Source organism: Lasioglossum baleicum, chromosome 15 (assembly GCF_051020765.1).
Source record: "Lasioglossum baleicum chromosome 15, iyLasBale1, whole genome shotgun sequence".
NCBI lineage: Eukaryota > Metazoa > Arthropoda > Insecta > Hymenoptera > Halictidae > Lasioglossum > Lasioglossum baleicum.
The window spans coordinates 12670440-12683459 of NC_134943.1; the positions used below are offsets into that span (position 1 = coordinate 12670440).

Here is a 13020-nt window from a genome sequence, read left to right on the forward strand (position 1 = left end):
TTCATTTAGAACAAAATCGACGATGGTGACATGAGAAACAGTGGTCGATTTGGCAAGGAATGACCCCTTACTTATCCCTCCTATGAATAATAGTTTTATCCTATGAATAGTACTTGTTTTTCCGAGAAATGTACGAAGCGAGACTTGCCTGTTCCAGGACCAAGCGACAGAGGTGATTCTGACTCTAGGCCAGGCCTTCGAGGTAGCTTACCAAATGGCGCTGAGGGATAAGCTGGGTGGTCACACGGTCCGATCGCAGTCCGCGAACCATTTGATCGCGTTCTCCACGAAACCACCGACGACGACTACCAAGTTGCCAGCGTCGCCAGACTCTGCCGTAGAAACTGGTCGCGAACCCGAGCAGCTTCTGACGACAGGCTCGGGCTTGAACTCGTTCAGCAACCCGAGGCCAAAACCAAGAGCCAAGTCGTCCATCGTGAACCCGATCATCCAGGTCCCCAGTCCTCCTCACGACATGAACTCGAACTCGAGTTCCGTCTCGAGCAACACCGGGAACTGCACTTCGAGCTCGAACAATGCAACAAGTTCAAGTACCAACTCCGTCAGCAGCTCGAACTCGAACACCAGCACGAATCAGACCGCGAAGCCACTGGTCACTCACGGACGGTCTCATTCGGTGAACGACATCAAGCTGAACGGCAACCAGCTGAAGTTGGCGCCGGTGCCCGTCGACGACATCGGCATAGGCGTCAAGGACATGAAGCCCGGCTCGAGAGCGCCGATCGCTCTGTCGGAGGAACTCTAGACAGATCGTCGAGAGAGATTCTCATGAGAAGCTCGAAACATTTCTTTTTCTCGAATGAAATTGAATCGTTCGGCCATGGCTAGACCCGATCAAGATCAGCCAGGCCAGCGTTGCTCTAACTTCTGGTTAGGAGGCAGGTAATCCTCTCGTTCGACGCACGATTTCAGAGGATGAGCATGCATGGATCGAATCGTAGCTTTTCCAAGTTTTCAGCTGGTGTGTTTGAACGAAGGTTGACGCTATACACACGCGCGCAATTCTTTCTACAGTAATGACACGGAGCTACCGCTTGCTGTGCGGGAACTGGACATTGTCTCGGATCAAGCGATCACGATCGCATCGTTTTTGGATCACTCTACGTAACGATCATTGGGGGGGGGGGGGGCACGCACCGTTTACCCGGTACCTTTTTATGTCACGAACTTTTGTAGTAGCGTTATACACACACGTGTGGTAGAGCGTGACGCGTTTCGGCGTACAGTTTGTATGAACACTTTTTCCTGGGGCGAGTCACCGAGGGCCTCGCGGCGGCTCAGGTAAGTGGACGACCGTCGAATCATACTTTGCCAAATTCCACAGTTTACGGAACCGTAATCCGACCGACCTTCGAACAGCGACACTGTGATTCTCCGCGTCGAGAGTATTATGATAGAAGAACCGACAAGGAGATTTGTCTGGAAGCTCGAAGCAATCGAGTGCGCTCACCTTTTACACGTTTCTCCCGCGATCGCGTGGCGAGACTGAAACAGCTACCCGGAAACAACGAATTCGAAACGAACTTTGTTAAACACTCATTCGGCTGGTTTCACAGCGTGTTGTATTCATTCTGAGCATTCTAACCGTCTTGAACCGTTGCGGTGTCTGAACGGCACAACGTCTGAGCGAAAGTTTGAAAAGAAAAGTCCAACAACAATCGCTTTCATGGTTTCTCTTCGATAAGTTTCTCGAGGGAACCGTAGTAGAAAGCTTCGGGGCATCGTGACATGTTTGTAATGACTGAAGCGACCAAAGGAGCCAAGTTGCTTTTTGATACAATTCTAGAGTACGGGCGACACAGTGTTCGATAAACACAGAGACGAGTATTTGACGCGTAGATATTACCGTATTTCAGTTAATATTAATTACTCGTAGGTATATAGATATTTGGACATTCAAGACCCCACCGATATTTCTCCATTCAATGAAAAGATGGTGCACACATTTTTACAATTAAAGACCACAACAGTTGTGGGGAGATACGTTCAGGTTGAACTCGATCATCGATCGACCAATCGCTTTCGAAAGTTTGAAAGCTCCGAGACAGAATGATCAGGCTAAATGGAACACCCTGTGCGAAAACGCGATTGTTTCTCGCGAACGTTCTCACCGCGCGACGGGCGCGTCTATCACGATCAGTATTATTCGACTAAAATAATGCTCCTGACACCGTAGATATTTTCTAGTTATACGCACACGATTTTTTGTGTCGGTACGGATGAGTGAGGAACGTAACATCGATGTCTCGCCTAAATGAACTAAAAGAAACAAACAAAAAAAAAAGGAAAAAAAAACAAAAGCGAAAACCGAAAAAAAGAGAGCTCGAGATGGAAACACACCCTCCCTGCGGCTCGTGAAAAAAAAAATCGATCGACACATGCACACACCCGTCACACACGGACACAAGTCACGACAAGCGAAACAAAACGGAGTAGAAAAGAAGCACATTCCCACGATAAAACGACAACGGGCGAGCTGACAAATTCCAATATGCTCAATTTTCGATCCCAAGTAAGTAAGTACTAATGACTGATGAGACTTTGAGGCTGAATTGTTCTTTCGCCGCCGCCCACCCCTCCCCTCCCCTTCCCATCCTACTCCGCCGCCCACGTGAAACCACGGACAACGATCGATTTATCGTCCGCGGTTCGATTATTTTTCTTCCACGATCGATTCCGCTGTGTCGTACGAGTTGCCACCGTATTCTCGACGTTTCATTGCCCAAGACTGACACAGCTCACGCCTCGTTTTGTATTCCAGGTGTTAAGGTTACGTATAAATACATACACGCCGTTACACAGGATAGTCGCATACATACACACGGTCGCAGACACACACGTATTATTGGGCTAAACTTCGCTTACGTTACCCTGAAATTTTTACTTCTTCAAATTGTAGTTCTGTAGATCTTGGCGAGAAAATACCGAAAATCCAAGTTTCAACGTTAGGAACTCAGTGGTTCAAAAGTTGTGCGTGTTTAAAGTTGAGCGATTACAAAAGCGTTTTTGGCACGTGATGATATGTCTGAGTACGTACCAACATGGCGGCACCATTGCATATCGAAGATGCTTAAAACCGTCCAATTTTAAACGCGCGTAACTTTTCAACCAGTAAGTTCCCAGCATTGAAGCTCGGATTTCCGGCATTTTCTCGCCAAGATCTACAGGATTACGTTTAAAAAGTTAAATATTTTTAATTTCCGGAGGCGCGCGCGAAGTTTAACCTAGTATTGTATTATAAAAGAAAAGGGAACGAACGGAGACGAGGAAAGCTCTCTCCGCAGCTAGTGTATTTATTCGAGTGCTAATTCGACGAACCTCGCGATTAGGAAAACGAAATTATACCACGAAGCGGTACCAAATATCTATCTAATACGCATACGTATACATAATATACATACATATACATACATATATTTAAATACTCTGTGGAGCCACTACGAAGGCTCTCTGTAACGTAAGGATCCCCGATGTTGGATGCAACGTAACAGCGAATAGATTGAAGATATAAGCTTGAAACTTCCATCGGATTTCATCGATCAACTGTGTTTAATATTTACAAGCTTATTGGAGCAGTTAGAAAGGAGACGCGTAGACGAGAGAGATTATTAGGAAACGGATGTTCGATAGGGATATTAAAAACAGTTATTGCCGTGTATTAATCGGAAGTTCCTTGCTGGTTGGACGCGCGAGCCTGACGAGTCGCGGAAGTCGCGTTCAGGTCGTCGCAAGGTGTCGTAGTAGCGTATCGTCGAGCAACGCGTAGCATCGTAGCTCCGTTCTTTCAGGGAGCAGGCCTAACACGACTTCGTAGCTATCGAATGGAGACGGAGACGGAGACGGAGACGGAGACGGAGACACTTGCTTGTAAGATGGCACCGGTGCCATCCGATTTGGTGCTCCGTACACGCGTCGATTGCTCCGTAGCGAAACCAAAGATTGCATGTATAATGCGTGTATGTATGTACATACGAGCGGGGGATCGTAAGAGATCAAGCGACGAACATCCGGATCGATCGGCCAGCCGGATGATCGGGGAGGCTGGACTTGATTATTCGCCATCGGTGATAGAGCCGGAAACAAGGGACGAACGGAACACGAGATACTGCCAAAAAAATAAAACACACTACAAGAGTACCGCGTGGGTATACGCACACTTTGTATTCGTCACGTTTAGACGTACATAGTAGGTAATTTATGTATACAGGATTATGCGGCGAGGTTAAACGGTAGAGGTGGTGGTTGTTCCGCGAGCATCGTGATAACGAGTCATTTCGCGCCGCGGGGGTGTAATTAAGTATGTGTGTGTGCCCTCTACGCACAGGTGTATTCCGCGTAGCGCAGCTATCGTAGAACAGTAGTTTTCCGAAGTAGATCACAGCACGTTTTCCTCGATGTGTCAGTAAATAACAGGCTAAGGAAGTTTACTCATTCGCGAACTATAGGTGGTCGCGGAAGTGGAAATATGGCGACGCGCGCCGCGGCTCCGTAGCACTGGCTCTCGTCGAACGGTTTGTTCTCCGCGATAGTGTCAACGAGTCGAGCAGAGTCGAACGTTATTCGAGGGGCTTCGGCCCGGAAATATGGGGAATACTTTCGACCGCATGGCACTAGCAAACTCGACGCGCACACAGGCGGCAGGTTTTGATAATCGTTAGGGTGTCGACTGACGAACGTTTGCCAATTTGTTCGACGCGTTCCCGTGTCCATTCCAAGCGAAGATCCACTCGTCGGGTCCCACGGTGATGAACTTGTTACGTGTATTTCTTTTTTTTTTATAATTGAACATTACGGATCGATCGGTTTGAAAGTGCTACGATAAAGTCTGATATTTCGAACGGCTTTGGAACGCGTTTACCTAGGATTCACAGTGGGTTTTGCTGATCGAAGTATTTTTTTATGATTTTCTACGTGAGGGGGGGGGGGGGAGGGAGGACGATCTCGATGTCGAGGTAACTTTCGGACCACAGATTCTGACGAATTTTTCATAGCGCGCAACGTTTTCGGTAACCGAGACAGAGTTTACGGGAGGATGATCCGATGCTTGCCTTGACCTTGACATGCGTTGTCAGGCGCGCATGATCCTGAATAATTTTTCCTTACACGTGTTGCTAATATTAACAGTTTCATAAAAACAAGCGACGGCTAGAACACCGCTTGGAAGTTGCTCGAGTGAGTGTCCTCGACAAGATATGTCACAGTCAAGGTCATCGGGGCATCCTCCTCGAAACGTAAACTTTTCACCCCGGAAGATTCTGGTGTACCATAGAAATATATTCTACGAAAACAATAAGGAAGATTATTAGTACAAATGACTTAAGTAATCGAGAAATTGAAGACGCGATGATCTGAGTTCGCCTCTGTGTCCAACTAGCCGAGCGTCCCGACTGCGCAATTCACACTTGAACTCTTAGGCGCTCGAGTATGTGGACACTGTTGGAGGTCTCGGATGTGCGAGTGTTTCACCGGTTGAATTCTTCGATACATCAGTTCGTTTCATACTTGTACTTCTTTCAGTATTCGAATACCTTAGGCCTCGAGTGCTCGAGTGCTCGAATGCAAAGACTACCTATGTACTCTCCGTGCCTCACAAGAAGTCTCGCTGGGAGGCGAGTCTCAATCTGGCGACATCCTTTTGAACGCGAGGAGCACTCGGGCGTTCGACAGGCAATTAGCGCTTCGGTTTAGCAAGCGAGTGGCAATTCGGAACATCAAAATGTCACGGTATATCGACAAATATACCGTGACGAACGTTCATCCGTTTCGCCGTATCACGACGCGTTCGATTCATCCTCGAATCTGAAGAATCGCGGACACTGTACCAAGCGTTCGTTCACGAATACTATTCGCGACTCGGAGCAACAATCATTTCGTCCATTAACGAACAATAGAAGTTGCGGCGGACATAACCTCGCAGGTGCCAACGGTGGAGCCCGTTTTTATATATTCGATCTACACACGTGTTCGAGCCGATTTCGCGATCCGTGTTCTTGCTGTCGAGGCGTATACTCTCGACTAAAAATAAAAGAAATAGCCGGCGAACGTGGTATTGCGTTCGCGTCGCGTCGCGTTCGCCGTTCGATTGTATACATATAGGTGTAGTATCGAGCAGCGGAGATCGGTAGCTATTTCGTTTCCGCGTACTTTACATTACCTTCCACATCGTCGACAGACTTTTCACTCGCTCGACACACACACACACACACACACACACACACACACACACACACACACACACACACACACACACACACACACACACACACACACACACACACACACACATATACATACACTGAACGCAATAGATAGACGCATGAAATAATTTATTTCCTTCCAGAGTCGTCGATACGGGTCGACGCGGTACCCGCGATACGACAGAGGCATCTACATATATACAGCATTTAACGATTAAGTATTTATATAAGTAACGACCGAGAGAGTAAACTGTAGTTGTACGGCGTAGATAAAACGATAAAATGATGTAGATATCGATCGAAATGGTATCGCGATATAAGTCTAGCCGAGCATGCCGATCGCGGGAAGATACTCGTTTACGGACCAAGCGACGACGAGGCAAACCCCGAACAGGAAATTCGGTGGACACGATCGGTGACTCGTGAAACCGGACAGCCAGGACACGGGTGTACAGGCGTGTGTCCGGAACTCGGCCACCGAGACACGGATACCATTAATTTCGAATATGCGCTTTGTTTCTCGTGAGTAGCGAGGTCGACGATTAACGATACAGGTGCGAGACGTAAGTGTACATAGGTGTGTGGTTTAAAAAAAAAACTAGAGCGTCCTACGTTAGAGCGATCACCGTGAATCAGTTCACTGAAACTATACCAAAGAAACGGTCGAAGCAAATTCCTAATTGTACATTAGACCACTTCTGTGTGATTAAACTGACATTACCGACTATCTCGACGGCTTCCATGTGTTGTTGATTTCTTTTCGAGTCACCCGTGTCTCGAGGTCCCTCGGAATTCTCTGGATTCCACTCTTTATTTATACATTATCTATCAGCTGTCTCGCAGCGCTTTGAACGCGCTCCCAATTTTTTCGTAAATCGTGTCTATCAAGGTCGAAAGGTCATAAGTTTTGTTCATCGTGTCATATTCTACTCTGCATAAGGATGGAAAATGCAGAAAGAACCATGGGTCAAAACTGAATCGTTCTATTAAAAAATTATTGCAAAGTTTTTTCATTATGGAACCGATTTTGTTTATGTTGTTATTCGATTCATGACCAACTTCTTTCATTCTTAACGAGGCAATGTTTCATCCATTTCATCTCACAACGGTATTAACTCAAGAATAAAATACTGTTACTAGTAAATTAAATGTAAAGAAAAAATTAGAACATAGATTAATAAATTATTTCCCATGCTAAAATAAATGTGAAATCATGTGCTTTTTTTTTTAAATCTACATATATGTAGAACTCTGTCCTAATAAATACGCAAATAATGATTTTTTAAAGAAATGGTTTCACTGGTTCAATTTTGCTCTTTTGTACGAAAGACTATTTATTTATTTCACGAAGTTTTTTACCGAATGCGTTCGGATAGTTTGTCGGATGCAGGAAACGCGCTTATTGTCTGGCGCGACGCGCGAAACACTTACTCAAAATTTTTTTCCTGTCCGACATCTCGCACCGCCGCGCCGCTTCTCAGTCAAGCTCATCCGAGCGAAGTTCTGCGTTCGTCCTGATTACGCGGCCGTTTCCCCGGGAAACGCGATGTCATTAACACGGTGCTTATCTCAAATCGCATCAATTTGAGAGAGCCGGATTCACGCGATCGTTCCCTCGCCTCGGCGCGCGGCGCGGCGCGGCGTCAGACAAGTTCCGCGGAAAAACTTCGCGTGCCTCGTTAACATTTTCCCGCGTGAGATCCCTCAGATTAATTATGCGAATATCGTCGCTTTTCCGAGTCCCCGTTTACGATATCCTTTCATTAGTTTGTTAACAATTAACAATTAAGAAAATACTTTTGTGCGTATGTACGTTGATTCGTGTAACTTTGAGGTACATTTTGAATGTAGAGACACGTTTTGTATGCAATAATCTATGCCCTACATCAGGCCTGGGCAACTTGCGGCTCGCGAGTCACAGACGGCTTCTCGCCCTACTATTGTAGAGGAGGTTGGGGAGATTAGCAGTGTATAGGAGGCCGCATCCTCTCAAACGAGCGAGACAAAGCACGGTAGGGGCAATATAAAAAAGTTGATAGTAGTGGAAGGAATACGCTGGTAGTGGGAGTCGTGAAGCGCGACAGCAGGGAAGAAGTTGCCCGGGCCTGTCCTACATCGTTGTCTTTCATAAAGCGAGTTTAGATTAAATTATAGACAATCGAAGAAACTTCTAAGATTCCTAAGTTGAGGCGTAGACTAATTACGTAATGACCCAAACTGATTCCGGTGAGAGCGCGTTTCTATCTCTTCTAGAATATTTGTACAATTGTCGCGCTAACAACAGATCGTAAGAATTCGTGTTCGAAGTACAGAGAGCTGTATTCAATGACTTATGAAAACCGTCTCTCCGCACAGTATAATCTAACAGCATTTCCTTTGCGTGGCTAAGGTATAGAAGCTATTCGTTAAGTTTCATGGAATTTCCAGCGAGTAATTACTTCTTAAGTGTCACTCGTTATTAAAACTGTTTCAAGCTTTCCCAGTTTTCTATTTCTTGCTCGACAACACGGCGACACATTCATTTCCTTTTCGACTCTAGAGTCTACAGTTATAAGCGTTTTGATATTCACTCTTCTGATCGCGAGACCACGAAGCTCGCGCGCAGTGTCGTCAGATGAGGGGAGGGAGCACGGATCGAGGAGAAAAGTTACCCCATCTCCGCCAGTACCGGACACATGTGACCGGGCCACGGCGCGGCGGAGGCGTGGGGAATAACGTCGTAGAAGGGGAAGGTAGAGTGGGGACACAAGTCCTGATCTGGCGACTCTGCTCACGCGTTCAATTCTTCATGCACTATAAGTATTATAGCATTTTTTTCATACGTCTTCTCACGTGATCAATGGTCCAGTAGGTTTCAATGTCTCTTTCATCAACTCGTTGATATTAAACTGCACAAATGTCTTTGGAGGAAACCATTTTTCGGGGAAACTACGAACCAAGATTTATCAATCTACCCTTCCAAAACTTTCCATGATTTTCATGCTCGATAATTAAGGATGAATGGAAATTCAAATGTACTACGGTAGTCCCCGCTTAATAGTCGATACCTTGGGATTGTTAATATGGTTCGAGGTGTTTCAAACAGGGATATATGGGTAACATACAATTCTTTTTCCAGGTTGTCATATTTTATAATCATTTGAACGATTCGTTTTACCAGCGCACATTTGTGATGGTGAACGTGTTTAAACTCTTACTTTCGTGGCATACTTGAAAACAGGCCCGGGAACTTGTAGCAGGGATTCCTCTCCCTGCTCCTAGGTCTTTTTTCTTATTAAGGGCGATGCCTTTTACGGACACCTCCCCCCCCCCCCCTCCTGATGTTGGTCGGGTGGGGTAGCGTGGGGGTCGACCTGACCGAGTAAAACTAGGACCGAGGTATTAATCCACTAAAACTCCACCTTCCAGGGGCCTTCTGGTCCCTTCTTCTCCAACTCTCGTGCCGGAGATTATGAACACCCGGTGGCCCGCTGTCCGCATTCAACGCCGGATGTCCTTCCTTCGGCTCAATTCCCTACTCCTGGGTCCTGCCCACCAAACTCCTATCGCATGTATAGAAGGCCGTATTCTTGCAGTCGCGTGAAGGGTAGGGGCAATATGAAAAAGTTGAAGGTAGGGGAAGGGATACGCTGGTAGCGGGGAAGAAGTTGCACGGGCCTGCTTTAAAATGATATTTTTTATCCTTATTTAGTCAGAGTGCTGTATAGCACCTGTCACGAAAGTTATGATAAACGCCAACGACAGGTTTGAATTGTATGGGGTTCGTTCGACGTTGAAAGAATTGAGCAAGGAATAAATGCGGGGACTATTGCACTTTGTAGTATAGCGATCGAATCGTCTGTCGCGTAAAGGCTAATTGTAAGAAGATTTTGAATTGAAGTATTAATACATACACGGTATCTAAACGTTGAATAATTCGTGTGATTCGTCAACTGACTGGAACAGATACCTGCGACGAGTGAGAAGATCGATTACTATCGATGGGCGAAGCTGTTTACGCTGATTACTGATGTGCGACTGCACATTTTGCCGAGGTCAATTCTCTGCGCTATTTTCTGAGATACACATTTGTGTCATCGTTGTTCTCGGTAGAAGCTTTTAATGGAATTATACTCGTAGTCTATCCTCATTCCAGCCCTCTCCCTCATTTTCCCCAGAGGATCCTCATCTTCCAGTCGTATCCGAACAGGCTTAACTACCCGAGGCAGTAGTTCGCGTTCCATCTGAGCGTGAAGGTGGAACGGAACAGCGCGGCGTGCGCCGGTCGGTTTGATGGGAAGACTGACTTTCCTCCGGTAAGAGACAAGAGAAATTTTCGATGTGTACATAGCAGGTCGCGAGCGTGTAAAATATCGTAGTAGACTTATGAACGTAAATGGTGTAATACGAGTGATCAGCGGGGACGGGAAACGAAGGTTGTAGGACGATCCCCGAGATCGTCCCTCACACTTTGCTCTTCTTGCGTCGATGTTTCTCCTAGTCGTTGCGATTCTTCTCTGTAATGTCTTCTCGAGGTCCGATTTTTTACTTTGCACGAGAACATCGACGCGTCGACTGTCATCCGAGTCCAATCGGGACCATCGGGCACATTCATAGGCAGCCGATGGATTAGTATAATGCAGCGTTACACGCCCGGACAAAAAGATAGCACACGTTAACCCTTAGCATCCGAGTGGTGGCTCAGAGTCACCACTAAACATTGCTGTATCACTATTCAAAACATTGTTTACATTATTCAATATGTTGGGATCTAACCAATTACTAAACATTTAGGTATTATGTATGCGATTTGGTATGCATAAAATTCGAAAAGCCCTAGGGAATGGAAATATACTGTAGGTCGGAAGAAATGTTTAATTTTCGAGTTCGAACAGGTCCAGATTAAGGTTTATATGATTTTTCTTTATTTTCACATTGCAACTGAAATTCGTTTGTATACAGGGTGAGTCACCTAACGTTTGCACCTCAAATATCTCTGTTGTTTTTAAAGATACGTCAAAGACACTCACCCGAGGCCATCAAAATATATGTTATCATTATTTTTCTTTTTAGAAATTTTAAGGTCACCTTCATTTTTCTTAAACGGAACCACCCCTTTTTAAACACCTACGATGATAGTCCCTTCCATTAGGAATTCAGTGACTATAATTACTCAAGGTCATTCAAGGTCACAGACAGAGGAAATGATTTAAGTGTATACTGCGAATGTTTTATCGGCTGTCGACGCGTCGATCATGAGCATATGCACAAGATGTTCGTAAAACCACGATTTTAGATATTACGATGGGCGCCAGAATTCGAATAGTTGCGCAGTGCAATAATTCGTAGGTCCAAAGATTTCGTAAGTGTTAAAAGAGAAATTAGTTTAAATCAGTCTTGTCCACGGATTGGATATACACTAAAAAGCCTTGATCTAAGAAAACGGGAACTGTATGATCTAAGAAAAACGAATATCCCCTCCACTGTGCGGGGCATACCCCACGAGAGGTCAAAAAGCACGAGCTGCCTTGGTCGCCGAGTGAACCACTACTAATCCAATTACAAAACTTCTTTATTTTTCATGATATTTTTATGGGATCTTCACCAACTTATTTGTGACATTTTCCTGATTAAAATGATACTAAAGACGATATAATTTGAACTGTATTTAGTGGTTTAACTTAACCCTTAGCACTCACTTAGCGCCACTAAAAGTTGCTACACCCCATTATTCAAAATATTGTTTAAATTCTTCAATGTGTCGGAATCTAATCAATTGCTAAACATTTGGGTATTGTATGAGGTATTATACCAATTTTTCGTATGCATAACATTTAAAAAGTCATAGGGAATGGAAATATTCTAGGTCGGGAGAAATGTTTAATTTTCAAGTTAAAATATATATAGTTCCGAGGGCGAAGGGTTAATTGACGACCGCGCGCGGTCCGTGTTTACACGCGCTGTCCTTTTCCACGATCGGCGCGCGATCGACGAGGTCACGAAGAAATAGTAGTAGAACCATAGGATCTAAGAAACAGGACAGGCCCGAAGGTTCTTCTTAGATCAAGGCTTTAACTGTACTATGCGATTCGCCGTGTTTCAGGTTGTCTTCGTAATTCCATACGTATCGCGAGTGTCAAAAGTAAATAAGAGTGATCGTAATTAAAAAGCAATTTTAGAGGATTTATTGTATAAGAGAAATCCGAAATATTTAGACCAAGTATGGGAAACGACTTTGGACAGGGCTGGTACAGATATAATATGTGTTACAATAAATATAAACAGCAGTTTTTTTAATTCCTCAACTGGCAGTACAATAGAGATTGTCAAGCTCCAGGTTTTGTGATATCGTTTCGAACGTTCTTTGAACTTGTTTTCTACTTTCACTACTATAGAGATTATGGGAACCCAAGTTTCCCTGTTACAAACAAGTGCACTATCAGTTAATATTGCTACACTTATGGCAACGTTTCCTTACTATTTATTGTATAAGTCAATTAACAATAGTCTTTATCGAATTCTGTAGAATTCCTCAGGTTGTTTGAAGCAGAGTCGCCCGATGAGAGGAGGGAGCACAAATTGAGGGGAAAAAGTTACCCCTTCACCGCCAATATCGAACACATGTGATCGGGCCGCGGCGGAAGCGTGGGAAATAGCGTCGTAGTAGGGGCACACAAGTCTTCTTGATCTGGTGACTCTGGTTTGAAGATCTTATTCACCGACTAAATGAAACCTGTTTCTGATTCACATTATATTTATTTGTATCGACACGAACATTTGTAAAAAGGAATCGGCCGATCTGGACGAAGTAAATGAATAGGAT

General features: G+C 44.9%; 1 protein-coding gene across 3 annotated transcripts in view; it reads left to right on the forward strand.

The window, feature by feature from the left end:
- The window catches only part of LOC143216385 (ankyrin repeat and SAM domain-containing protein 1A), a 102438-nt gene extending 93368 nt beyond the window's left edge, over positions 1–9070 (forward strand). For all 3 annotated transcript variants that reach the window (XM_076439359.1, XM_076439361.1, XM_076439362.1), the window contains one exon: positions 158–9070. In XM_076439359.1, the coding sequence (XP_076295474.1) occupies positions 158–766 (609 nt within the window). In that variant the 3' untranslated portion in view covers positions 767–9070. The remainder of the gene's footprint in view (positions 1–157) is intronic.
- Positions 9071–13020: the final 3950 nt, after the last annotated feature.